Source organism: Elgaria multicarinata, chromosome 1 (genome assembly GCF_023053635.1).
Source record: "Elgaria multicarinata webbii isolate HBS135686 ecotype San Diego chromosome 1, rElgMul1.1.pri, whole genome shotgun sequence".
Lineage (NCBI taxonomy): Eukaryota > Metazoa > Chordata > Lepidosauria > Squamata > Anguidae > Elgaria > Elgaria multicarinata.
Window position 1 is genome coordinate 153,861,704 of NC_086171.1, and position 26,827 is coordinate 153,888,530.

Here is a 26,827-nt window from a genome sequence, read left to right on the forward strand (position 1 = left end):
GCATGTAATAACAATTCCTGGGTTGTCGCTTCTGTTTTTAATCAAAACCCCAGAACCATGGGTGATTGTGGGTAAACTCTGGGTTGTTTAATCACTAAATAACTCCAGAGTTCAGACCTCACAATAACAATCCAGGAACAGGGCATTCCTGGGTTGTTGATTGAAAATGGAAGCGATATGGGTGCAAGAGGCAGTATGTTTGCTCGTTCCCTCCCGCTCAGTTAGGTTAAACAACCCAGGAATTGTCACATGTTCAAACTGGATGGAAGACAGAAGATTGTGCTGCTAGTGCTGGATCTCACTCTGAATCAAAGCTAGGCTTTTTGTTGTCTGGAAAGGCTCTGAGAAGGGCTTCTCTCAAGAGTTTTGTGTCATACACACTTACAACCACTACACTACTTTTTGTTCTGCCCATGATGCAGTATTTTTCAATAGGAGCTCTGTTGCCTTTTTGGCCCATGCTGTGGAGCAAGAGAAACTTCAGTTGCTTTTCTTCTATGGATCTGAGCTTCATCCCCCTCTATGTCAGTCCAAATTTTCAATTGTTTGAGGCAAAAAAAAGTCTCTTACTTTTTTGTGTCTTGGGTTGGATTTTTGCCTTCTGCCATAAATATCCATAATAATAACTATGAAGCTTTAATGACAGAGCATTTCTTTGTGGTAGAGATAAATTGGCTGAGGGGGATTTCACTCTAGAAGAGAGAGTGTGTATTTTGTTGGGGCGGGGGGAAGCATTTATCGTCCAAACGGTTTCCCAAGCCAGGTGGGCCACTAATAGAAGAGCCCTATCCTTCCCCTTTTAATTGAGGCTCTCTTGGGCCTCCCAGCTGGTGTGGAAACAGAGCAGGAGGGCCCATTTGGGTGGCCCAGCTGGGAAGGAGGAGGTACCCAGCCCAGCAATTTATCCAAGAGCCTGTAATTATGGGGATAATTCTGACGGCCTGTTCCACTGCCTGGGAAGCTGCTTTGCTGAAGCCGGGGGGGTGGGGAGAAAGGGGAGAGCCAGTGTCAGCATGTGAAACCCAGGCCTGAGACATTGCTTTTGTCAACACCAGGTAATTGATATCCCCAGCTCCTCACTCACACAACTGTCCATTTCTCAGCTGGTCTGAGAGACAGGGCTTCTTGTGTCACTTGCCTCGAAGGCGGCTGACTGTGTAGCCCTAGCTGAGCAAGCATCCTGGAATCCATTCGGCTGCTTCAGTGAATGGCCACATGGCAAGGCCCACACAGTGAATCCCAGTCCAGGGTGTGGCCTGGAATGGTGGCAGGAAGTAAAAGCTACTGCAGAGGAACCTTACTGTGTAGCCTCCACCACAGTACCTGGTTGCCAGTGGCACTTCGAGGGCCTTGTCTTCCATGATTTTGTAAAAGTAAATTGGCTAGGCCCTTTAGGCACAAGTCCTGCCGGACGTGCTGTGAGGATGTTCTTAGATCAGCCAACTCTGGGCTACTAGGCATCTCTCCATTTGGCTCCCAACCAAATCTGCTTTTTCTGTTGCCCTTGCTGGTGCTCAGCCCTGCTGCTGTGGGGAGACATGGGGAGGATGGAGGAGGCCAGGGGAGTTTATGGTGTTTTGGAGCATGCTGGGATACATCTTCTGAGCCAAAGAGGCTCTGGTAGGGAAGAGTGCTTCATACGCTTGTTTTTTACAGCAAGATGGAGCAATGCAGGTAGGCAGGACCCCACATGGTGCAGAGACCCACTGACGGGATGGAGCCTGCAACATCAACTTAGAGCAAGTTGGGGGTCTCAAGTACCAGGAGAGTCCAATGCTTTAGTGGGTGCCTTAGTGTTTGCATCCATGCTCTCATGGGGATCTTTGAATGTTCTTGGGGAGGCTGTGGGAGTGGGATATGGTATCTCTGGGATCTGTATGTGTGCAATGCATGTGGGGCAGAATGAGGGATAATCCAATCTAATACTCAAAGCCAAAGCTGCAGTACAATTGGGGGTTTGATCAGAAAGGAGAGGGACCTTTTGCATGAAAAAGGAGAGGGCTTCCTTTGTTAATTGGAGTAAAAAGGAATTTGCATAGGGCTCCTCATTAACATGCTCACTGTTGCTACCTCGCTGGATCCCAGAATCCCCTCCCCCAACTTTGCATCAAACAATGCTGCTCTCTCAGTGTAGAGGGAGGGGTGGGGTGAGTAGAAGCAGCTGGGGGGCCTGTGGCACATTGAGCGACAGTACCTAGGTTAGCCCCCTCCCCATCAGCCAAGAAAGTGCCCCCATGTAAAGCATACTTGGCAGCCCCTCTCATTTTGCCTTGTCTTTTCATGTTCTCCCTGGTTAATTAGGGTGTTGGAATTTGAGGCTTCCTCATTCCCCTTTGAAGCTTCAGATTGTCCTGTTCCAAATTAACCCTAATTACCAGGAGTCTCTCTCTCTCTCTCTTTTCCTTCCTTCACAACACTTGCAGATGTACTGTTATTTCTGCTGCAGATATTAATACATACATATATGCATGTTTCCAGTGTTCACTCCCTCAACCTAGTACAGAACAAGAACAAGGTTGCTGAGTGGGCAATGTCTTGAGGCAATTTCCAGTTCAGTTCAAGGGATTTCCTAGACTGGCAGCAGATAAGAGAGGTGCAAAATCTAGAGAGTTTTCTCATTTTCTAAGTTGTAGGGGTAAGAGGCTGTGTGTGTGAGTCAGTGTTTCTGCCCTGGCCATCACATGGTACAAAGCCATCTTCTGGCACTTATTAATGGAGTTTTGTACATAAAGTCCATCTGATGAAGGACTACTCTAATTTTCAAGATCCATCTTTGCTTGTGGCTTCAAGGATTGGACTGAATGTGTTCCCCACCCTTCCTCAACATTCTGGTTGTACGTGTGGTTTCTCTCCTGGGTGGCCTAGTCAAGATCAGCACTGCTCAGCATGACTTCTGCTGCCTTGCCTCCCAAATAGCCTGGAATGGTTTGGATTTTGCTTCTGATGCTTCCCTCCCAGCTCGGACGCAGAGCATCTGCCCCCTCCCTATGTTCCTTGGCATGGTGTTCTCCCTTGCAACCCTTCCTTTAGAGAGTGTGGGGTGGAAACAAAAAGTATGCCTGTCAATCAGCTGCTTTTTAAAAACTTTTTCAACAGCCACAAAATATTAGAATTAGAATTTATATGGACAAAAAGTCACAAAATAGCAGGTCAAAATAGGACACATGTAGAATTGCTTTCTCAGCAGTGAGACTGAAATGTATGTAGAAGCAAGCTATCTTTATTACGAAATATAAAAAATACGATTTCTGGTGAGGAATCCAGAAAGAGGAAGAGAACACCAATAAGGGACATACTCATCGTGTTGTGGGGGTTTTATGTCCTCATTTTCTATTTCTGATCTTAAAAATAAGGTGAGAGAGATTAAAATATATAGTGTTTTCATAAAAGAAAAATGTGTTAGAACTCAATTCTTCTAATATGAACCATATTTGGACAGGCTGCCTCCGCTAGAGACAAAGAGTTTAATAAAATGATACAATGGTGCTCCAATAGAAGAAAAACACCTTGGTGGTTTAACTGGGTTATCAGAATCCTTCCCTTTAAAATGGTTGTATTGCCCTCTGTAAGAACAATTAAAAATAGTTTGGATACTGCCTTTATGGTGTGTGTTTTAAAAAACTTAGTTCATTTCTTCAAAAACTAATTTAATTATTGGTAAGTCATAGGCTGAGCAGCACTGTGGCTACTTGTGTTCAAGTGCCCTATAGTGCAAATCCTTTTGTAGTCATAGCTGCTGCCTTAAGACATGTCCACATTACAAACATATTTTGGTTTTGTACTATTTAACTGTCATGACCACCAAACAATCCTATGAAATGTATTTAGTGAGGATGCTAAGAATTCTGTTACTCATCCCAAACTTTCTTCCAGAATTTTATCAGTTTTCTCTGGAGATGATAGTGTAGATATGCTCATGTACATCTTCAGAAAAAAATAGGTGGGGAAGTGTGGAGATGAGATAATCTTGGAAAATGAGATTCTTAGAAAATTCTATAATTAGGTTTCCTTTGGATCCTGACTCTAATGGGACAGTTACTGTCATCAACTCCATAAACCAGGGGCCAAACTCTGCTGAAACTCTTGTCCCACTTTAGCAATCAGATTTTCCATGGTCCAATCGGGGGGGGGGGTTATGGTCTAGAAGACAGAACTTTAGACTTGAAAGGGGGAGACTGTGGTTCAAAACAGCCTTGGTGTCAATAAGCAAGTTCTGTGTCTCTTAATCTGAGTGTCCATATATATAAAATTGGCATAGCGAGGACTTGCCCTTGTATGCTTATTGCAAAGTTGTTTGAGGGCACATCTCCATTACAGATCTGAACCAGTTTGAAATTGATTAAACTGTCATGCCTTCCCACCCCCACAAGAAGCATGGAAATAGTAGGCATTTTTGTGAGAGTGCTTTGAATTCTCAATCAGACATAATCCTGTCACAGAACAGGGTCATGGCAGAAACATTGATTTAAATTTGTAACGTAAATATGTCATATAACAAAAGGTGAAGCAATGTAAATAAACATAAATGTATAAATGTTATATTTATATAAATAATCATTTTTAAAAAGTGCTTTTCAAGCTGGTGTTCCTCAGGAGCTTATGAGGTGAGATTCTTCAATGAGAAAATGATAATGGCGGATAAACTACCCTGAGGGATGGTTTTATTTGTCCACTTCCCATCTTCTACTGCAATTTGCAGCCACAGAGGAATGGGGTGTGTGTGTGTGTGAGGGAGGGAGGGGGAGAGAGAGAGAGAGAGAGATGGTGTACTCTTAGTTTGTACAGGGTAAGCGGTGAGACCCGGGAGGCTTGAGCGTTGCTCTGAATGTATTGACAGCTCCTTAGAATAGGTCCCAGAGTCCTCTGCTGGGTGCAACAGTTCTTTGGCAGGCAGAAACCCCCTCACACACAAAGGAGGCATCATGCAATTACTTGGGAGCAGTACCCTGCTGCTGCTCCTGCCCCTCAGTGTACTGACTGTGTGGAGGCCACGCAGCTGCTCATGTGTATGCGTCTTCCTTGCAGACATCCATGCTGGCATGTGGATCTTCAGAGGTGGGACTAGCAGTGTTCCGGATGCTGAGGCGGGGGGTGGGGGCAACAGGGCAGCACTGGTCTCCAGTAATTGTATGGTGCCCTTACATGCAAATGCCCCCCCCCAGTCGCTGTAGAAAGAGTTTCCCAAAAGTTTACATTTGAAAACCACTGGATTTAAAAACAGCTGGGAGGAGAACTGAGGCCTGAGGAAGAAAACAGGGGATGTCTGAGTGATAGGGTGGAGGAGGTGGCTGTTTCCCACTCTCCTCAGACCACCTGTCTGATTCTTTAGCACTGGAGCACTCAGAGGACTGATGGTTTGAAAAGATTTACAAGGTGAGCTGCAGGAGAGTCATTTTGCACCATTATTATTATTATTATTATTATTTATTTATATAGCACCATCAATGTACATGGTGCTGTACAGAGTAAAACAGTAAATAGCAAGACCCTGCCGCATAGGCTTACAATCTAAGGCTAACATCAAGTTATTCCACAGGTGGAAGCTGGGGATACAGTGCATTTGCTCTTGGCAGTGTTAGTTCACTTGTCCCTCCAAAAGCCACAGGGGAAAACCAAGCCATTCTCCCTCCGTTCTTATTATAATGAGCTAATTAGTCATATTTGCTACACTTCTTAATGTGGCTTTTAGAGCACATGTACAGTGTACACTGGGCACCTCCCTTTGTCAGGAGATGAGCTGCAGCACTCTGTGCTGGCCACAGCTTCTCATGTGTAGCCTCTCCCGCAACCCAGCATTTTTTCATCATCATCATCATCATCATCATCAAAAATAACAATGAAGATGATGAAGTTAATGTTAGGGTGGGTGTGTCTATCTGTCAGCGCCATAGTTCCAAGACCGTGAAATGTAGACACTTGAAACTTGGCATGCATATTAAGAGTTGTGGACTTTGGGAGTCAGGAGATCCGGGTTCTAGTCCCCACTCAGCCATGGAAACCCACTCGGTGACTTTGGGCCAGTCTCATACTCTCAGCCCAAACTACCTCACAGAGTTGTTGTTGTGAAGAAAACATGGAGAGGAGGAGGATTATGTGTGCCACCTTGGGTTCCGTGGAGGAAAAAAGGCGGGATATAAATGTAATACATAAATAAATTAATCATCATCATCATCATCATCTAATGGCCGTTCCAACCTGTGCGGCCAGGTATGGTTGTTGGTTTTTAAATAAAATACTGTCACAAAAGCTGCAATCTGCAGTGGAAGATCGGGGAAGTAGAGGTTTCTAAAACCTTCCCCTTCAGAAATCCCAGCACTGCAAGTTGCTTTCCTCCTGCCTTCCCACGCCAAGGGTTTCTGTCATAGGGGTTGGGGGGGGAGTTGTTTGGCAGGTGATTGTTAGCAGAAAATTTGCTGAAGGGAAAAGCTTACGGAGTTCCTCCCCATACAGGCCTTCTGCTGTAGACTGTGCCTTTTGCAGCTGCATTTTGTAAACAACAACAACAAAATTTGAGGGAAACACTACCTGTGCCTAAACATAATGTGGCTCTGTATCTTGAATCTGCCCTATAAATTTGTCTTAATTAATTAGACAACTAAGCATGCAGTCCTTCCCACCCTGCCCACCCCACAAATACTGATGGCTGGAGGGGTTTAGGATTGTGTGTTGTTGGCTCGCCTTTAATGGAGAGGAGTGCTACAGAGAGAGGGCTCAGCTGCGGCAGAGGCCCCTGCTGTGCCTGGACAGGGGGAAAGCTATGCTGGCAGTTCTCCTGCTGGCAATAGCCAGTGAAAGCCCCAAAGCAGGGCACTGAGCGGGCAGGGTGGGGGTGGGGTTGAGCCAGCTTTAGGTCTGCTGGATGGGCCCACGCCATGCTTATTAGCTGTCAGTGGGAGAGGGAATTGTGACTATACAGGTATGCCAAACTGAAAGGTTGAGCAAAACCACGTCCTAAACCTTCTGCCCTGACCAACATGAGCTGTCGGGGCTTGGGATGTGGTGGGAGATCTACCACTATGCTCCTCTCCAGCCGTCCTTAGGAGTATCCCTTAGAATCAACAATCCGCTCTTTAAACCTTCAGAGGGGGAAATGCCTACTTTCACCACCTTGATAATTTGAAGCAAAAGATTATTTAAATGTGTTAATCCATAGGATTGGAAGATACAGTCCAGAGAACATATTCTCAGTTCTAGTCTTCCTTCTGGTGATAATATCAGAGATCCATTGTAGAGGGCAAAGCTAAGTGAGAGCTATGTTGATTCCAGTGTTTCTCTCTTTCTCTTCAGAAGGCAGCCGTGTCAGCCAGGAGCTCCGATACACAAAGGAAAAGCTAGGAGAAGAATCTCTCTACACATCCCAGATGCTGATACAAACTCCCAAACAAGAAGGAGAAAACATCCTGACCTCAGAAGCCTTGGGAATGCATCTTGAAGCTGCTCAGGCTGCTAGCAAAGTGCAAGTCTTACTCTATGGAAAGTGAGTCTGAATTGGAGGGGCTGCATTACACAAATAATTATTTCTTAGTTTGATTAGACCAAGGACCATCTAGTCTAGTATTCTGTTTTTTATCCGGGTCCAGCCAGGTGCCTGTAGGCACCTACAAGCAGGGCATGAAGGGTTTGACCTCCCACCAATGTTTGTGCCCAGTATATGTTGCTCAGAAGTAAATTGCCTCTATATAGGGAGGTTCCATTAAGTTGTCATTATACAAATCTTGTATTAGCTAAGGTGTGGAGATGCCTCTGACTCATTGTCTCTGCTTCTTTTCTCAGGTCTTGGGATCTCAACAAAATATGCTACAAGTCAGGTGTCCCCATAATTGAGAATGGAATGATTGCACGGGTGAGTTGCTAAGGGAATATATGCATCTGCAGGAATAGTGATTGTATTAGTACCCATGGAAATGAGAATGATCAACTGGGGAAATTCTCTTTGTTGGACTGTGTAAATAATTCCCTGGGGAGAGGCTGGTTGGCTGGAGAATGGGGTGGGTCCTGGAGAGGGTCTCTTGGTTGCTATGAGGATAGGGTGGAATCTTTAAAAAAAATAATGCTGTCACCAGGGGCAGCTTTCCAAAGCATCCTTCTGGGTTCAGAGACCTTGGCATTTCTGTGCAGACTGGACATATTCCTTTTTGTTAGACCCCCTCACTCCTGAGTATCTGAGATAAGAGCTAAGTATGGGCTTCTATCTCCCTTCCAGCCATGTGCTGGGGAATTTGGGAGAGAAAAGCCCATTTTATTTTCTGCTTTCAGCTGTGCCTGACCTTTGTTGATAAGAGGTTTATGTTCTGCATGCCTGGTTTGCAAGAGACTTCAATGCTGCTGGTCCTTTATGCAGCTAGCCACTGAACATTACTGCCACATTTAACTGGGCTGGTGTTCTCAGGGTAAATACTTCCTATGCTTGGCTAGGACATGGCTTCCAAGATCTCCCAGAGTAAGGGATCTGTTTGGTTTGTGGGTTTTGTATTTGGGATGGGTCTCTTCGGTTCCTAAAGCAGTTGTCTGTTCCAGAAGACTGCAAGAGAGAGAAAATGGGAGGGACAAGATGTGCTTTACTAGGATTTAATGACAGTTGTAGAGAGCTGTAGGACTAAAATTGTAGAGAGAGAGTAGAGAGACCTGCAGTGAAATTAGGTGAGCATTTGGGCAGATGATGGATTGAAGAGAACTGGATGGATGTGGTTTATTGCTGTGACTGTTTCTGTTGTCATTCCCAGATGATCGAGAAACTCTTTCCCTGTGTTGTTGTGACCCCACTGGACTGCTTCTGGGATGGTGCCAAGCTGCAAGGGGGTTCTGCTTACCTTCCGTGAGTACCTGCTTTTCTGGCACACCTTTCTGCCCCACTGTGATTGGCGTTTGAGGACAGGCCTGTGTAGAAGAGAGTCTGTAGGTGTGTTGTTGTTTCTTAGCATTCAGCACAAGGATTGGGGCTAATGAAACTGTGGGCTGCTTTTTCCAGTTGACCCTGTGCTATTCTGTTAGAGAGGACTGGTGTGACTAGCTGTCTCTGCTTTGTTTCCCATAAGAAAGACCCATCTGTGATGTAGGAACTGATAGAAATACTGTACATGTCTTAGCAGCCACTTCGATATCTTTTCTCTGAGGCTTCCTCAGCTGATGAGATTATCCTGAGTTCTTCCACAGGCTGTGGATGATGATGATGATGCACTTTCCCTGTAAGATACAACAGTATCATCCTTCCAATATTAAAGGGAACATTACTAAAGGGTAATAGACAGAGTCTTGCCTGATGCCTCAAGTGTATTCATAGATAAACAGATTTAAACTGGGAATTTCCAGCTCATGCTTTTAATCTCTATTCCTAACTATTGGCCATGCTAGCTTGGGCTGATAGCAGTTGTAGTCCAACACTTCTCCAGGGCCAACAGGTTGGGGAAGGCTTCTCTACAGTAATTGAGTTCTTATTTACTAAGCAGTGTCCATGAAGGGAAAAGACATCCGTCCCAATGTGGCAGGAATGTTTGCCTGTCATCGCTGGTCAAGCAGGGGGAAGGTTCAAGGAGCAGTCTTGATCAGGAATGTACATGGGCCTGCCCCAAAACATGGTGATACCTTTTTGAGTGTTTCATCAAGAATTCTGTTCATCCACAAAGCCAGAGTTGGAGTAACGTGTGTGCCTGGATGACGTTGGAGATGGGCCTCTGCTCCTTGGTGATGGATGGATTTTCAAATGCATTTTGCAGCTTCACAATTTCCCTGTGCAGAGAGCCACAGGTTTTTTTGTCTGATAAGTGGGTTTCTTCCTTGGTACCCTGGGCAAAGTTCCTTTCTTTTTCTGGTGTATCCAAGATAATTGCCTGCCTTTCAGTGGCATTCAGCGTTATTGCTTGCAGAGGGAAACAGAGACGTAGGTGCCGGATCTTTTGTGAGAACCCCAGGACAAGGGCTTCAGCCGTATCTGAACTGAAGCTTTTCGGTGGCATCTATATTAAAGTGGTTAATGTGGCACGGGCAAGAGAGCCCTTGTGATCTTGCTCTAGAACAGCAGTAAGGCTGTAGTATCACCATAATACTACAGCCTTACTTTTCTTATATCCCACCAGAACGGGGCCAAGGGGGCATTGCTTGCAAAGTCACATTAGGGAGGGGGTGGCAGCAGCAAGGCCATGGGTGGCAACATGATAGTATCACATCTTCCAGCCTGCCCCCAAAGAATTTGGGAGTAGGTCCACAGCCGTGGCTCCCTGCCCCACTTCCAAAGCAGAGGAAAAATATCTCTCTCTCCGCTCCCCCCCCCCCCCAGGTTTCTACTTTGGGGGCAATTGTTTTGTTTTGTTGCTCCCGCTGCCTCGTAATTATGTTTCTATTAAGGTGTACAAAATGGGGGAGGAAGGGGGAGAGAGAGTAAAGATGTGGGGACCAGCCCCTCTGGAGGCACTGGGGGAGGGAGGGCCAGGAACAATAGCCGGCATTCTTTCTGTTTACAAGTGTGTTTGTCCATAAGGGGCCCTGGAGACTTATGCTTTGTCAGCAAACGCCAACACCATGTATTCTCATGCTAATGACACTTTGAAAGCTCCAAGTTGCCCAACAAATGGAATAGTAGCTTTATTTAGCCTGCTGCAGAGAGAAAGGGGACAGAGAGGGAGGGAGAGCGGAGAAGATGGGTTTCATAAAAAATTAAAATAGGGAGGGATTTTAATATCAAACTTCCAGGAAAAGGGGTTAGAATGGGGTGCAACGTTTCTCTTTGGAACTCAGCAGCAGCACAAATCCAAGGTGAGGGGACAAGATCTGCTTTTATCCCATTGCGTTTACATTGTGTGGTTGCTGGCCGTTGTTCACGGAACAAAAAAGGAGAGTTGTTCTTAACCCCCCACCCCACCCAAAATAAGAGAGTTTCTTAAAAGATTTTTTTTTCATGGTTACAGTTTTTACTTTTTGGGGCCCACCTTTTAACTGTCTTCTTCAGCTTTCTTTTAAAAAACATCAACAATATATGCGGTATGGGGCTTTAAGCACACACTTTTCATAACTATTCAGCTTCTGGTGCAACCAGGGAAGCTGGCAAGAAAGTCAGGGTTTTCTTGTTTTTCCCAGACCCTTCCATAAAAAAAAATCACTGTGCCTTGCTCCCTTACTTTCTGCACCTAGTTACTTGGGTTGTGTGTTTATTTATAACGTGTCTCATATCCTCCTCCTCGTCCCTCCGAAAATTCACACACAGATCCCAAAGTATTGCTTGTGAATGGCTGGAATGGGGGAGTCTTTTCCTCGGGCCCAGCTTCCGCTTCAGTTCAGCTGAGGGTCTCTCTCTCTCTCTCTCTCTCCCCCTCCCTCCTTTAACGCAAAGGGAGCGAAAACTTGGGAGAACAAAGGGCAGCAATCTATGGAAAAACAAAAGGGCCCGACTTGGCTCAGTGAAGCAAGAAACAGCAGATAAAAGAAGCTCTCTTTGGGAGCAGGAGCTGGGCTGTTTGGAATGTGGGAATCGGGCAAGAAGGAACCTTCTTGGGACCTGGGGTTCCATGAATGATTGGAGAGTGATTCTGCCCTGAGCATGACAAGACTTTCTCTGCCTGAGCTTTCTTCTTTTCCCCATCTTGGAATTTGGCTTTTTCCATCTGTTTAAAAAAGAAAGCAGCAAGCAAACCCTAAACTTTGCTTCACGATTCCTGATGAAAGACAAAATGTTGCAGCTCCCTTCTTCATCCCTGTGGCCATTCCTTTCAGTCTTCAAACATAAATTAACTTGTTTGGTTACAAAATAAACCTGAGTGAAGAAAGAAAATCCCTAAAGGCTCACTAACTCTCACAGGAAAGAGCACACAGCAGAGCCTGGGAGACAAACTTCAGTCATAAAGGCTTCTGGGAATTTAACAGGCATTGAATGTGGAACCTTAGGTCCAGATCATGAGCATACAGACAGTCAAAGAGCTTCTTATTCCACAGATCTCTTTTAGCAGTACTGGACAAGTCCACCTGCATGAAGTTGCCAACTCGTATGACCCAAACTGAACTGTGACTTGAATAACTTCCTGCTGTACAACTATTAATCAGGAGTATATTCCCCCATTACAACGATGAAATGAAGATGGAAAACCATACTTGTCAAACTTTCCGGTCACATAGCTATTACAAACACAGAAACATGGGTTGGTTACTCTCATGCCTGTATGAGCAGGACTGTCTCTGCCGCCATCCGTTGGAAAAGAGATGCAAAGAATACCCTTTACTTTAAGATTGTCAGGGCCATACGAAGGCACTGAAGGAGGCTACAATTGCTGGGCCACTTCCCTCTGCTTGCCAGTAGGATGCAGCTATTGCCCCGCAGCTGGTAAAGGATGAAAACGCCAGCAGAAAGGAGCAGTGGTTGCAGCCTCAGCATCTTAGAGCATTTAAAGGTGTAGGCAGCACCACAGGTTGGAAAGGGGCTTCAACCATCTTGAAAAGAAGCTGTCTGAAAAGGCAGTAGAGAAAAGGAATTGTTGGACATGGCCAAAACTGAAATAAGATGCGGGGATTTCCTTAGATTGTAGCTGCCACCCTGACCTTGGAGACTGAAAATGAAACACAAAATTTAGAGCAACTACAGTGTGCTGGCTGCTTTATGCCCCTGGGTGGATTACTGACTTTTTTGCACATTATGAGGTCAAGCGACACACTCAGTGACACGGGAAAGGGATCAAAGAATTGAGGTTCCACCAGAGGCTGATCAGCCTGTGGAACATACTGGCTGAAGTGCGCTGAGCAGAATTTGGAGTGTTTTGGAGAGAGGAATAAGGCCTTTCTGTGGTGGGTGGAGGAACCCCAGTACTAGTAGTATATGTGTGAAGGATATGACTTCTCAATAGTACAAGTCATCTGTGAATATGATGTTTGAGGCCAAAGCTTCCCTGCAACAAATTATTCCATGCCTACCCATTAAAGGGCTGCCCTTTTTGTTAGGGCAAGGGCAGAACATCTTTTCTTCTATCAAAATCCTTTTTCCACATAAGAGTATCATGCACATGCCAACGTAAACAGACAGAACACACATACATGATGTCAGTGTATGTGTAGCTACATGCAAATGCACTGGACAAAATGCCATTTGGGGGAAATACTCTTCCTTCCTCACCAATCTTTATTGAAATCTTCCTTTTTGGTTCTGGAATCCACAATGATGCCACCACCTGCACATGAACTCATCCTTGTACATAAACACGCACACACAATTCTGGTCCTGACGGAGAAGGCACTGTCCAGTTCCTCTAGCACTGGCACTCCAAACCAGATGCCAAATGAAAGCAGCATGCCTGATCCTGTTATGCACAGGAACAAAGGGAATGAAGCCCTATTCCAGCACTGCACAAACCCCTCCCATCCCCAAATGAGTCTTGTGCAGCCAGTCAGGGCAATTAACACCAGCGTGCTAACATCTTGATAGAGCCAGTGTTGGGACAGCCAGGATCCTGCATGAAAGGGAGAGGCAATACCCCACAAGCCTTCCCAGTCTTACTAGTGTAGAAAGATGGACAAGGGAAATGGACTTGGAACCACACTGTGTAATTGATGGTCAGAACTGGTACGGGTTCGGAGAACTGCCTGTCTTTCTGCTTGGGGGCTGGTGTCGGATTCCAGACTCCGTATTTAGTCTCTTTATTTCAAGTGCCCACAGTGTGCCTAAGTTTGCTGCATCCAAGACCTATAGTCAGGTTAAGTGTTGCAAGTTAAGTCCACAAAAATTGCCAGCCTGTTGTAACCTGCCTACTTAATGATACATATATGAATGTTAAAGTACCCGTAAAAAGAAATTCAACCTTCTAATCTCACACCTTGGAAAACAACAGGTTTTGAAAACCCAGCTACTCTGAGATTACAAAAGGAAAAGAAGAGCAATAACCAAAAGTAAATCAAAATAGTTGGGGATTTATTTATTTATTATTATTATTATTATTATTATTATTATTATTATTATTATTATTATTTTACCTTGATTTAACTTCAAAGGGAACATAGAGAAATCATGACCACAGTTGTATAGGAGGCTTTCATTTTTGGTTCCCCTTCACAGATTCTCACTTTTCAGAATCAAAACAAATGTTCTTTTCTTCCAAACTGACACCTATTTACAAAACATACTGTGCAGGACCTTGCAGGAAAACATTCATATCCACACACACACACAAATGTGTGGGGCTTAGTTTGAGACAAGTTTTACTAGAACTTGTTTTTCTGATTAAAGAAATCTTAAAGCGCAATTCTGTACTCACGTTAAGCTGGGACATGAGATGCACCATTGCTTCACTGGTGAAACAGCCATTGCCTCTGATGTATGCTCAGCCCAGCATGGGAGGAGAAAACGACCCAACCAGAAAATACAGAATAAAAATGACAGACACGTTTCCTGCACCTTGGATGGTGGTTTGACAGACTGCAGGGTAGCAGGTGCAGGGTCCCTTCTGGCACCAGCCCAACGCTGGGAACACTTTCACCTGCTGTGTAACTGCCTGTCGTGGAACTTGCATTGGCACAGGAGCCTTCCTGGAGGAAGTAGGTCAATGGAGGAAGAGCAAGGAGCATCCTAGCCATTACTGCTGGGTGGGCCTGTCTCATGGTCAGCATGGATCAGGTCACATCCAGGATTCGGTACCTTTGGGAGAGTGGCTTATGAAGAGCAAGGGGAGACACAGAATAGCAAGCAATAGAATTGTCAGCAATTGGAGCACATAGTCCCTAAACCTGGATAATATGTGTTTGTGAGGGAGTGACAGAGACGACCGAGCATTGCGACCCGAGTGCTATGCCAGTGCTCATGCCTTAGCTGCTGCCTCCCTCCCCCTATTCTCTCCCATGGTGGTGGGGTGTGTGTGAGTATACAGGCCCCTTCCATCCCCCTTGGGGGTTGCAGTGGGACTCTTTGCATACAGAGACAACTTATTTTGCTTCATGTATCCAGGATGAGATCCTCCAAGGTGAAAATGCTCGCAAGTGTTAGCCCAGCAGTGGCAATGGTTGGGGTGGAATGCCTGGCCTTTGTCAGTAGAGAGCTTACCTGCAATCAGAGGGTGCGTGCTTCCTGCAAAATTGCTCCTCACAATTGCATGGAGAAGTGATCCATCAATACTTTTCAGATAAGGCACAGCATTCACATATTGGAAAGCGGGTTGGGGGAAGTCAGTCACAGCACTTATATATTACAGCATGTGTGTCCCCTTTTCTTGCATCACCCATGTGGGGTGCCCTGTCCTGGCACCTCCAGTTGTTGGAGTGGGGCTGGGTGTTTGTGTCTAGACTCCCAAAGTTAGGTACCTGTTGGGGTTCTAGGCAGGAAGTTCTAGCAAGGTGCTCAATTCCCAGGTGTGTTGTGAGGCCAGGCTGTTTTGAGAAAGATGCTTTCTGTGTGTGCAAAATGCCCTTTCCCCATAATTCTATCACTAAAGGTCTCTCTTGCAAGCTCTAAATGTGTCCAGCTTGGGGCCAGGAGCACTGCTCTGAGCCCACAAGTTGTGGGGGGTGGGACTGTGAGCCAGAAGCCCGCCAGGGCCCCCAAAGCCACCATGACTTCTCTTCCCTTGGTTCCCCTACTGAGACCCTGCTTTCTTGGCTGGCAATCATCATAGAATCATAGAATAGCAGAATTGAAAGGGGCCTACAAGGCCATCGCGTCCAACCCGCTGCTCAATGCAGGAATCCACTCTAAAGCATACCTTGACAGGTGGTTGTCCAGCTGCCTATTGAATGCTTCTAGTGTGGGACAGCCCACAACCTCCCTAGGTAACTGGTTCCATTGTCATACTACTCTAACAGTCAGGAAGTTTTTCCTGATGTCCAGCTGGAATCTGGCTTCCTGTAACTTCCCATTATTCCATGTCCTGTACTCTGAGATGATCAAAAAGAGATCCTGGCCCTCCTCTGTGTGACAACTTTTAAAGTATTTGAAGAGTGCTATCCTGTCTCCCCTCAATCTTCTCTTCTCCAGGCTAAACATGCCCAGTTGTTTCAGTCTCTGTTCATAGGGCTTTGTTTCCAGACCCCTGATCATCCTGGTTGCCCTCTCTGAATATGCTCCAGCTTGTTTTCATACTCTCTTCTGGAGCCAAGCATTCCAGCCAGGTCCACTACTAGCAGCTATTTTGAAAATGGAGCTCAGCTGAGAGGAAGTGGGAAGGAGACTGCACAACACAGTTACTTTGCATTGTCCCCTCCCACTTCCTCTCAGCTGAGCTCCATTTTTGAAACAGCCACTGGCCACCTGGGCTGCTGCAGATGATCTTTCTGCAAAAATCACTCTCGGAACCAGGCAGTTGGATTTTACTGTGCGTTTTCCCCTTTGCTCAAAGCTCTAAGCAGCATTTTGGGGGGAAGAAAGAAGCAAAAGCTCATGTATCATCATAGTTATGGTCTCCTTGTGTGGGGTTTATATACTAGTGGTTGTGTGTTATGATTGGGTACTGATGTCTGTCATACCATATGCTGTGTTGTGGGGAGATGGGTGGAGCAATCATTGCTGCGGGGAAGGCTAATTTTAAAGTTTTTTTCTCTCTCATTGGAGTCAATGAAAGGGAAATCCTTGCTCCAGGTTTGGGGCTCTTGTAAAGTTGTGCTATCAACGGGGGCATAGCCATGAATTGAAGGGTGGAATATATGGTGTAAGTATGCTCTTTCTCTGTGCCATCCACAGCTCCACGTCATTTCACCAGTGTATGTTTGGCTCTGTCTCATGCTTTTTTCCCTCTTAAGGCAATTGCAGCAAATGCAAACATCTAATTAGAGTTTATGTCATATCTTCCATTATGACTTGACCTCAAGGCAAGGAAAAGGTAAATAAAAGGAGATAAACACTCCATGCTGTAACATTTTGTTGTGGACCTGCAACAAAATGTTACAGTGTGGAGTGCTCCTTGTTCAGGATTCCAGGCACTCTATTCCATTCCCTCCCCAGCTCGCAGTGTTCAGTTTTCCCCTCAATAGTCAATCTGTGGGTGCTGAACATGTTCAGTCCTCATTGGGCTGTTTCTGTTTTGTTTTTTTCTAATTGTTTGTGTGTGTGTTTTGTACGTTTGGGGTTACCCCGAGTCTTTGCTCTTCTGTGAGGGTGCTGCTGTTTTGGCTACATACATGTGAGCACAAGAAGAGTTGCAATCAATATTGATAAGAGCTCCTTCCAAAGCTTAAAACTGTACTCACCAAGCACAGGAAACCCAATAACTCTGACTCCTTGTCTTACATCATTGAGCCTTGATGGGTCCAAAAAGGATCTTTGCAAAACTAACCAGGAGGCTTCTGCCAAGAATGCTATCTTCATAATTGATAGTTTAGATCAGAACTAAACTGAGCATGTACAATGGATTAAAAATATTTGTTTTAGTAAAGGGCTACACCCATACTGTGAAATATGTTGCCAAGCAAGGGCCCTGATGACCTTGGGTCAATTTCTAATTGCCGTTGGCAACAAGGTAGCTTAGTATGGCCAAGTTCTTAGCCTCAAACTGAACAAAATTCAAACTTTTAACCTGAAGTGGACTGTGCAAGGTGAGGGGATCTGCTCCATGTCACACCATCCCATCCACTATGCTCGTGTGCCAGATTATGGGCGATTCATGTCAAATTGCTCCTTTGGTATTCAGTGCATGCACTATATGGTCCCAGTGGTGCATCTGCTGTAAGAAATATCAATAAGTGTTGCTATCCGGATACTCTCTCTGCACTGTTAACTCACAGCCCTCTTTTTCTACAGGGGCCGACGGGATATCCAGTGGACCAACCTAGATCCAATTCAATTGATGGAAGAGCTGGGCCAGTTTGCCTCACTAGAAGGATTCAAGGAGATGCTGGATAAGGCAGAGGTTGGCCAGGCCTATATGGAGCGGCCTTGCCTTGACCCCTTTGACCCTGAGTGTCCTACTAGTGCCCCCAACAGCCAAAGCCAGAAGGTAGGCTTGAGTTATGCCCTGTGAATGTATGAATGAGTGACCTAAATGGTATATAAAGTGGTAAACTCTTTTTTCTTTTACTGTGGTTCAGACTACAGTTGATAGCTTGCATGATCGTATATTTCCCAACAATAAAAGATTTCAAATTCTGCATGTAGAAAAATAATATGTCAGGGAAAAACCTTCTCCTTTGCATCTAGCTTGCACTGTGTAAGGAATATATTTGCAAGGATTTCCAGGGTGGTAGCTGATGCAGCAAAACAAGAGTGTTATGGCACCAAAAAGACAAACAAATGTTTTATGGCATAAGATTTCATGGACACTGTCCACCATCAGTTGAACCTGCTGTAGGGGACAGTGTTATAATAAATATGTTAGTCTTTAAGGTGCCACAAGACTCTTTGTTCTTAAATTCGTAAAGAAAAGCTTTCTATCATCTATGTCTTTACTTGCAGTCAGAGCGAAACTAGTTGAGAAGATGGGAGATCCATGATCAGATCTTCTAAGCAGCTGATTGGGGAGATCGGATTGGGAGAGGGAGCATTTAATCCATTTCATTCTGCTGTTTTCTCCTATCTAAATTGCCCCCTCCCTCACTGGAACCTGCTACTTGACCCATGGGGGATGGGTGCATAGAAGTGCTTTCACTTCAGAAGTGAGGAGTATGGTCACCAGAGATAAATTATTTTTAGTCATGATACCCAGGTAGAGGAATATTCTCTCCAGAGATGCATGGCTATCTCTTACTTTACTCAGATTTTGGTACCAGGTGAACACAATTTGTTTCTCCCTAGCTTTTAATGGGTGATTTTTTTAAAAAAAACTTTGCTGTTCTCTGCTTTTAATGCCATTTTACTAGGGTTTTATTGCTTTGTACTTTAAAATTTGTTATTGATTTTATTTTGATTGCCAGGGTTGGTGGGGGGTGCATTTGTATCCCCAACACAACATAATCGGTTCACTTAGACGTGAATCCTCAGCCCGAGTTGTGTCCAGCTGGACTCAATAAGCCAGCATTTCAGTGGGCAACAGTCAGCCATAAGGCATGTGCCATCAGTTTTTAAAGCCTCTTGTCTAAATCACTTATTCTCATCACTTATTCTCATGTGCACAAAAACATTGCCTAGAATGCTGGCTTGATGTGGCCATGATTTGAGCAAATTCTTTAATGTTCCACGTAATATTTTGCATCTCCCATACAAAGCTGCGTCTAGTATTAAGAGATGCAGTAAGACAGGGTGGACAGCTGCATCACAGTGTGGCATGCTTCTAATAGCTATGTTATTTAAAAAAGAAAAAGGGAGAGAGAATTGTAATACTGCAAAGTGTGCTCGTTAGGAATTCTGAATACTTTGCAGAATGGATGCAAAATTTGCCATCTGTGTGAAGAATTTTGTAGATTATGAATGTTAATCAGGGCAAGAACTTAGAGATTGCAAATTGCATTGATAAATGAAGCAAGAAATGTAAGAATGCCGTTAATTGCTCTTAAATCGAGCCACCCAAGTAAAAGGCATTTTTTCCCTATCACTCACATCCTCTGCTTCAAGCCAGTAGCCAAGGTACACATCAAGTACCGTGACACAAGATAGATATAGCCAAAGAAAATGAACATTCTGAATATAACAAGCAGCGATGCTTCTGGGAGGAGGGGAAAATAGCCTCAATGATCCCACAGAGCTCTGTGGATTGTAATGTTTGTGCAAAACAAAGGGATAGCTATCTTGTGTCTCGTTGGAACTGGGGACCTCTTTTCAGGCGGTGCGTGCCCAAAAGGGTTCAACGAACTGTGGTGGGGTCCCCCATTCCGTAGCTTTGCCTTCTGTGTCCGGGCATGGGAAGAGATGTGGAATGCATGGCACTGGGCCAGGGAGGCACAGGCAGGCCTGATGGTGCTGATCCAGGCAGATGCAATGCAAGTGCTGGCCAGCAGGTGGTCATAGTTGGAATGTGTCCCGGAACAGATGGCAGCTTAGGAGCTTTTGGAAAGTGGAGGAGGAGGGAGCAGCGGGGGGGGGGGGGGTGCGCACGCACGCACGCGTGCACACACACACAGAGCACATATGACCCAGGGCAAGCACAAGGAGCGGGAGGATGGGGTTGCAGCCATAATTCCACATTTCCTGGCTTGAAAGCCAGACTGTTATCATTATAGCTATCCAGTTTCTCTCGCTGCCACCACAGGAGCAGGAAGGAGATGCTGTTAGGATTGAAGGGAACACCCAGTGTGCCGGCAGGCAAATGCACACTCAATCTTACAGTCAGAGTGGATTCTACAAATGTATCTCCCAGATCAAATTGGAATAGGCAATATATTTGCTCCTTTCTTGCAGTCCATGTTATCTGTTATAAGAGCTAGTGATTCTTCTTATATTTCTCTGTTCTGTTGGATAAATCTTGTTTTAATAGAGTATACAAGATTTCTGTTGTTCATGGCAAATACTGCTGAGAGATGTGCAGTATAGACATATACAGTAGATAAACGTGAGGTTTGATCTGTGAGGTTTTGGAAAGTGTTTTTGGTTAAGAGACCTTGTTCAAATTCCCACTCAGCCATTGAACTCACTGGGTGACCTTGGGCCAGTCAGTCACTATCTCCGAGCCTAACCTACCTCACAGATTGGGAGAACAAGGTGCACTGCCTTGAACTCCTTGTAGGAAAGATGGGATATAAGTATAATACGATTAAAAAAGTAAATGAATTGTGTGTATTTGGATCTAGCAGTTTCCTACTTTTCCCATTGCTTGAGGCTTGCATTGGGCCTGTAGGCTGCATCTTTGGAGATGTGATTTGCATTATGACTCATTCACTGATGGTTGCAGGCTGAATGAGCCGCACGGATTTTGGCCCCTCATTCTGTAGCAATACCTAGACCAGGAGAGAACCCGCCCGGAGCACAGTCATATAAAAGCTCGAAACTCCCTGCAAAGAGATGGTGTGCTTCAGAACATAGTGATAATGGTGGCAATGGCAATGGCATATGGCATGTGAAAGAGCCCTCTTCCATCCAGGGCAACTAGGGAGGCATCAGGCTGCTCCAAGAAGTGTATTATGCTGACACCTGTTACTAAACCAACTTCATTAGTCTAGGGTCAGTGTCACTACACTGAATAGATCTTCTCTAGAGAGTATCTCAAGCTTTCCCCATTATTAATAACTTGCAAAACATCTGTCATTAAGATGTCTGTGTTGTTTGCAGAAGGACCAATTCAATAGTGTTTGTACATGGGGTGGGGTTTATGTAAGCTCTCTGTCAGGAAGGGATTGGCCACCCAGCACCATGGTTGGTAAGCAGGTTTAGCCCACACCCCAATGCCATCCCCAGTACATAACATTTCCCCATAGAAGTGAATGGCAGATAGTAAAGCAGTGTACTTGGGGACAACGGCTATATCTGCTCATGGAGGGAAAGGCTATCATTGCCTACTTGTCATGATGGCTGTATATTGCCTCTCAATTCGCTTGGCACCTACATTATATGCTTTTAGACGCCAGGTGAAGACCTTTTTATTCTCCCAACATTTTAACAATCTATAAATTTTAAATAACATGGTTTTAAATTTGTAATTTTGCATTGCTGCTGTTTTATCTGGTTGAGCTTTTATATTGTATTTTATATTATGGTTTTATACTGTTGTATACTGTTGTTTTATACTTTGAATGGTTTTATTTTTTGTGAACCGCGCAGAGAGCTCCGGCTATTGGGCGGTATAGAAATGTAATAAATAAATAAATAAATAAATACCAGTTGCTGGGGAATTGCTGAGAGGCAGTTTGGTGTAGTGGTTAGAGTGTTAGACTAGGTCTGGGAATACCTGGGTTCTAGTCCCCACTCTGCCATGAAACTCACTGGGTGACTTTGGGCCAGTTCCTGACTTTCATCTTAACCTACCTCACAGGCTTGCTGTGAGGTTAAAAGGAAGAGGTGGAGGATTATGTACGCCACCTTGGGCTCCTTGGAGGAAAGGCGAAATATAAATGTAATAAACAAATGAACAACAGCAGGAAAGGACTATTGCCCTTATGTCCTGCTTGTGGGTTTCCCATAGGCACCTGGTTGGCCACTGTGGGAACAGAATGTATAAATAAGCCTCTGGTCTGATTCAGCACAGTTCTTACGGCCTTGTGACCCCAGTGACCCCCAGCCATTGAGAATCAAGTTTGCTCCTATTTGCACAGCCCCAAATAAGGTTCCCTTCTTGGTCACACCTGGACATGACAAAATATGGGGAGAGTATAATGGAACGTTGGTAACTCTTGGTAGTTTGTTTATAGGGATCAGTCCAGTAGCGCTGATAATATGCAAAGTCCTTTGCAGTCTCTGTGACAATTTTTAGTATTTAATTTTCATGTAATGGATGGGGAATTGAAGCTGAGAACTACTGACTTCCCCAAGAGCTCACTGAACTCATGGTTAGGTCGGGTTTAAAAACCTGCTCAAGTCTGATATTCTGTCTCCAAGACTAGAGTGCCTCTCATACCTCCTGGGCTTTCCTTGCATGTGACTTTTGCCAAGGAACAACAATTGCCCTTGTTTTCCCAAGTGACTGGCTTTTGCTTTATTAGACAGCTAGTTCAGGTTTTTAGCAAATTGATCACTTACCTTGAAGCAAAGCAGCTTTGTTTCAATGGTAGCAATAAATGCACATACCACAAGGGCCAGGAGGCAGAGGATGTGTGCAGAGGGGCCTCTTGCTCTGTGGAAAACTATTGATGGAACTCCAGCATAATCCTCTGAACGCCCTGTGCTCATGTCTTAAGTTATTGCTCCCATGTTACAATCCGTTCTTGCTCCACCACCAGGAACCAGACATCCCCTCTGAGCTCACAGGTGGCTGCCATGGATTTTCCAGAAAATACATGCACTGGCAAGAGGAGCTGATCCTGGGTGGAACAGTGAAGGACTCCCAGGGCAAACTGCAGAGGTAAGTGTGTGCTTGTCTGTCCATGTCAAGAGGAGATCTCTGACCAGAAATAACTCAATAGCTAAAGAATTCTTTCTGCAGGGCAGATGGCTCTTCCCTGCAGGTAGGGCCAATTAAAGATGATGGACAAAGTCATAAACTTTGGGAGGAGAGGACCTGACTGCTGGGAACTGATTGGCCTCTCACTCCTACCCCTCTGACAATTGGGGATGATGATAAACTACCCCTGAGCCAGCTTGTAACTTGATGCAACTGAGATTCGTATTCTTTGGAGTGCTGGGTTCATGTCCATGACCTGATCCCAAGAGCAACTGGCAGGAGTTCCTGAGCCCTGGGATGTATGTTGATCCTTGAAGCTCTGGCTGTCATCACCCCTTGCCTCCTGAAGCCACCTGCCTAACCCCGGTTCCCTTCCAGCTGACATGAATGTTGTCTTGCAGGCACCTGCTTGTAGCAATCCACAGCCCAGATCCCAGAAAGAGGCTCAGCTGTGCCTAGAGCAGTAGGCATTTGGCAGTTGGCCCCATACCCAGCCTCTGCAGTCTATGATGTTTCCCGTACTGGATTCTCAGCCATCTAACTATGCTGTCGATGAGTGCATTTGAATGTGGTGGGCCACATTCTGCACACTAGTGGGAGCAGCTCATCACGGAGCTTTCTCACACCACACTGTACTTGCCAGAAAAATCCTTCCTATAGATGGGAATGTCCCTGGAGCCTTCTGTCCTTGGCTGCCAAAAGATCGCCAAAGTCTAGGAGAGAAATTAGGAACAAAGGCTGTTTAAGGATGGCCTTACTCTCATTTTTAAAACCATCTGTAAGGAGGTAGCCAGAAAATGGCAGAAAAGATGCATGACACCTTAATGTTAAAAGGCACGTCTGCAAGTATGAGAGAGATTCCATTATTCCAAGGAGGTGCTATTTCCAGCCCCTCCCATGCATTTCTAGAATGCAGCCACTTTGAGACCTTCTTTTTCATTATTTTTCTTCTTGTACATGTTGGATGCGCATGTGGTGAACCAGATGTGCAAATGATCCACCACAAGCACAAATCATAGGCCTGTTGGCGCAATCCCAGGCCTGTTGGAAAAGCCTATTGGTTCTTCCCATGCTGTGCTTGGAACAGCAGGCAGTGGCTTGTTTCACATGGACGATTATTGTCACAGCATGATCATTCACTTCGCATGCTTTTAGATTGGGGGTGAGGGAGCTGCGTGGATTGAAAGAAGCATAAGAAGGAAACCTGTGAATCGGCTCCAAATGAGGGCTGATTGTGAGAGAAGGAGAGCTGGAAAGCAGAGTTCCTGGCTGCTGCCTCAAGCTGGGGGAGGAGAGCATCACTGTGATCTGGCATTAAAAGGACTCCTGCCTCCTCCACTGTGAGCAAGAGAAGGTGTGCCTGAGCCCGCTTCTCTTCCTACAGAGCTGAAGCCCTGCAGAGCATGTTCCTGCTAATGAGCCCACGGCAGCTCTTTGAGCACTACCGCGATGACTACGAGATACACGACATCAGCTGGAGCGAGGAGAAGGCAGCTGCAGTGCTGGAGGCCTGGCAGCGGGAGTTTGTTGAGGTGAGGTGGGCAGAGGGATGTAGCAGGGTAACGCTGGCATTTGTGTGGAGGTTTTGAGGCTGCTTGATGCAAGAGAGATGTGTTTGGGTGTGGATGAGAGCACAAGGGCATCAACAAAATGCTGGAAGGTGGCTGTGAAAGGAGAATGCCAGGAAGGTGATGTGTAGGAAAGCCTGCGGGTCCATGACTGGGGGATGAGGGGTGGGCGGCTTAATGTGGGACTGCATGTGGATCGGCATGTGTAAACAGGAAAGGCTGTGTACCTGCACGTGCATGGATTCTTGTGAGAACATAGAATGGTGTGCAAAGCGGTTCCTCGGGTGGAAGGATGATCCCTCATTTCCCCAAATAGTGAGTTTGGATCCTCCACAGGGCTCAGGCTTGTTCAGTTCATGACGAATAGTAATGTATAGGGTCTTTCATGCCCTCTTGACACCTTGTGACCTTTTTGGCCTGGTGACATCAAATCAGTAATGGGGGCGACATGAAATGCAATCCTGACAGTGGAAAGAAGTCTGATATATTTGAGTAGGTCCTGTATGGTGATATGCATGGACATAAGTGGCCTGCCGGGTGGGAATGGATGAGAGTAGATCCTTTCTTGGAAGGGTTTCAGATCCTGTGGATGCTTGCGTGTAAATCAGCGCTGGTTGTAAGCAGGTTTCTTCACTGAGCAGCAGACTGCTTGTGAGTGGATGTTTCAGTAAGGGACGTAGGTTTCAGCGGGAGCCCCTGTGTTTGGCTAGTGGCAGATCTGTAAGTAGATCCTGTGCATGCATGTATGTGAGAAGGGTCCCAGTGTGATTATGTGCAGACATTGAGATGATGACTGTGCTCCTCTTCCAGTATTACAAAGTTCTTGTGTCTTTCCAGCTGGCCCAGGAATCCCTCCCTGCAAATTCCTCCCAGACTATCCACGCCTTCACCACCACCACCCTCAATGACATCATGAAATCCTTCTCCGATGTGAGCGCCATCCGTGTGGCTGGCGGGTACCTTCTGATGGTGTGTAGCAGCTTCTTCCTTCTCTCCTGCATGCCCCCCGATTCCTTCTGCAGCAGTTCTCCCTTCCTTCCTTCCTTCCTTCCTTCCTTCCTTCCTTCCTTCTCATTAATGGTCATTTTTGTCTTCTTGCAGCTAGCATATGCCTGTGTCACCATGCTGCGCTGGGACTGCTCCAAATCACAGGGTGCTGTGGGCCTGGCTGGCGTTCTCCTAGTTGCCCTTTCAGTGGCAGCAGGACTTGGACTCTGCTCCCTGCTAGGCATCTCATTCAATGCAGCCACCACCCAGGTACGTCACACATTGGAGAGGTTCACCTTCCCTCATAACAACTCTGGGCCATCCTGTGCTTTCCATCTCTCTGTCTTCCTCTTGCTCTGCAAACATGAGAATAGTCCAATCTCTCTGATTTCTCAGGTTAAGCAATACTGAGATTAGTGTGGCATCTGACGATGTTGTGTTGTAGAGATCATTTTCCTTTCACACCCATGAGTGTTCCTAGGCTCCATCATTGACCATACTGCTGCCTTCACCTCTCAGAAGACTCTAGCAGTCTATATTCTCACTCATAGGTGCTTGAGGAAATAAAGGACAGTCATAGAATAATTGAGTTAGAAGGAACCACTGTCCATTTGCCCTGAGGCAAGATCCTTTGCATCCTGATTAGGAATGTGCACAAGGAGGACCTCAGCTAAAGTAGTTGCAAGGCAAGGAAGGAGCCTAATAAACCTAAGTCCATGTTTCTCAAGTGTGTGAGTTATGCCGTATGTGTTAGGAGAAAGCAAAAAACCCATAGAAGCTGTGAGACAACCTGTGTTTGGAAAAATATGCGGATCGTTTAGAGCCTGAACATAAGAGTGAAAGTAATACATAGAATCATAGAGTTGAAAGGGACCTTGGAGTTCATCTCACCTCCATCCCTGCTCAGTGCAAGCTCTGCTATGCAGGATGCAGCTACAGTATCCTTCACAGATGGCCATCCAGCCCACCATGTCTGTTTCTAGTCATTCCCTTCCCTGACACCTATATCTAGTTTTGTGGAAGTTGGACAAGCCCATCTAATTGTGTTTCCCTCTGTATCTATATAGGTGCTCCCCTTCTTGGCACTGGGCATTGGTGTGGATGACATGTTCTTACTGGCACATGCCTTCACAGAGACCAGCCAAGATGTTCCTGTTAAGGTGAGTCCATTTCCACGTCCTTGCTCAATTTGGGTTCCTGTGTACTGCTGCCTACTCAGACCAGCCTTCCACTCAGTGCTCATTGTATATCTCATTTGCACTTTCCCAACACAGGAGCGAACTGGTGAATGCCTCCGGCGTAGTGGTACTAGTGTGGCACTCACCTCTGTCAATAACATGATCGCCTTCTTCATGGCCGCCCTTGTGCCCATCCCAGCACTGCGTGCCTTCTCTCTGCAGGTAAGCATTTCTGCTTGCA

The 26,827-nt window shown here is 45.6% G+C and overlaps 1 protein-coding gene across 1 annotated transcript in view; it reads left to right on the forward strand.

Annotated features, from left to right (window-relative positions):
* The window catches only part of PTCH2 (patched 2), a 63,584-nt gene that overhangs the window by 22,344 nt on the left and 14,413 nt on the right, over positions 1-26,827 (forward strand). Inside the window, exons 3-12 of the mRNA XM_063139638.1 lie at positions 7,288-7,477; positions 7,774-7,843; positions 8,724-8,815; positions 17,693-17,888; positions 22,693-22,814; positions 24,238-24,385; positions 25,259-25,390; positions 25,523-25,678; positions 26,476-26,568; positions 26,683-26,808. Of these exons, the coding sequence (XP_062995708.1) occupies positions 7,288-7,477; positions 7,774-7,843; positions 8,724-8,815; positions 17,693-17,888; positions 22,693-22,814; positions 24,238-24,385; positions 25,259-25,390; positions 25,523-25,678; positions 26,476-26,568; positions 26,683-26,808 (1,325 nt within the window). The remainder of the gene's footprint in view (positions 1-7,287; positions 7,478-7,773; positions 7,844-8,723; positions 8,816-17,692; positions 17,889-22,692; positions 22,815-24,237; positions 24,386-25,258; positions 25,391-25,522; positions 25,679-26,475; positions 26,569-26,682; positions 26,809-26,827) is intronic.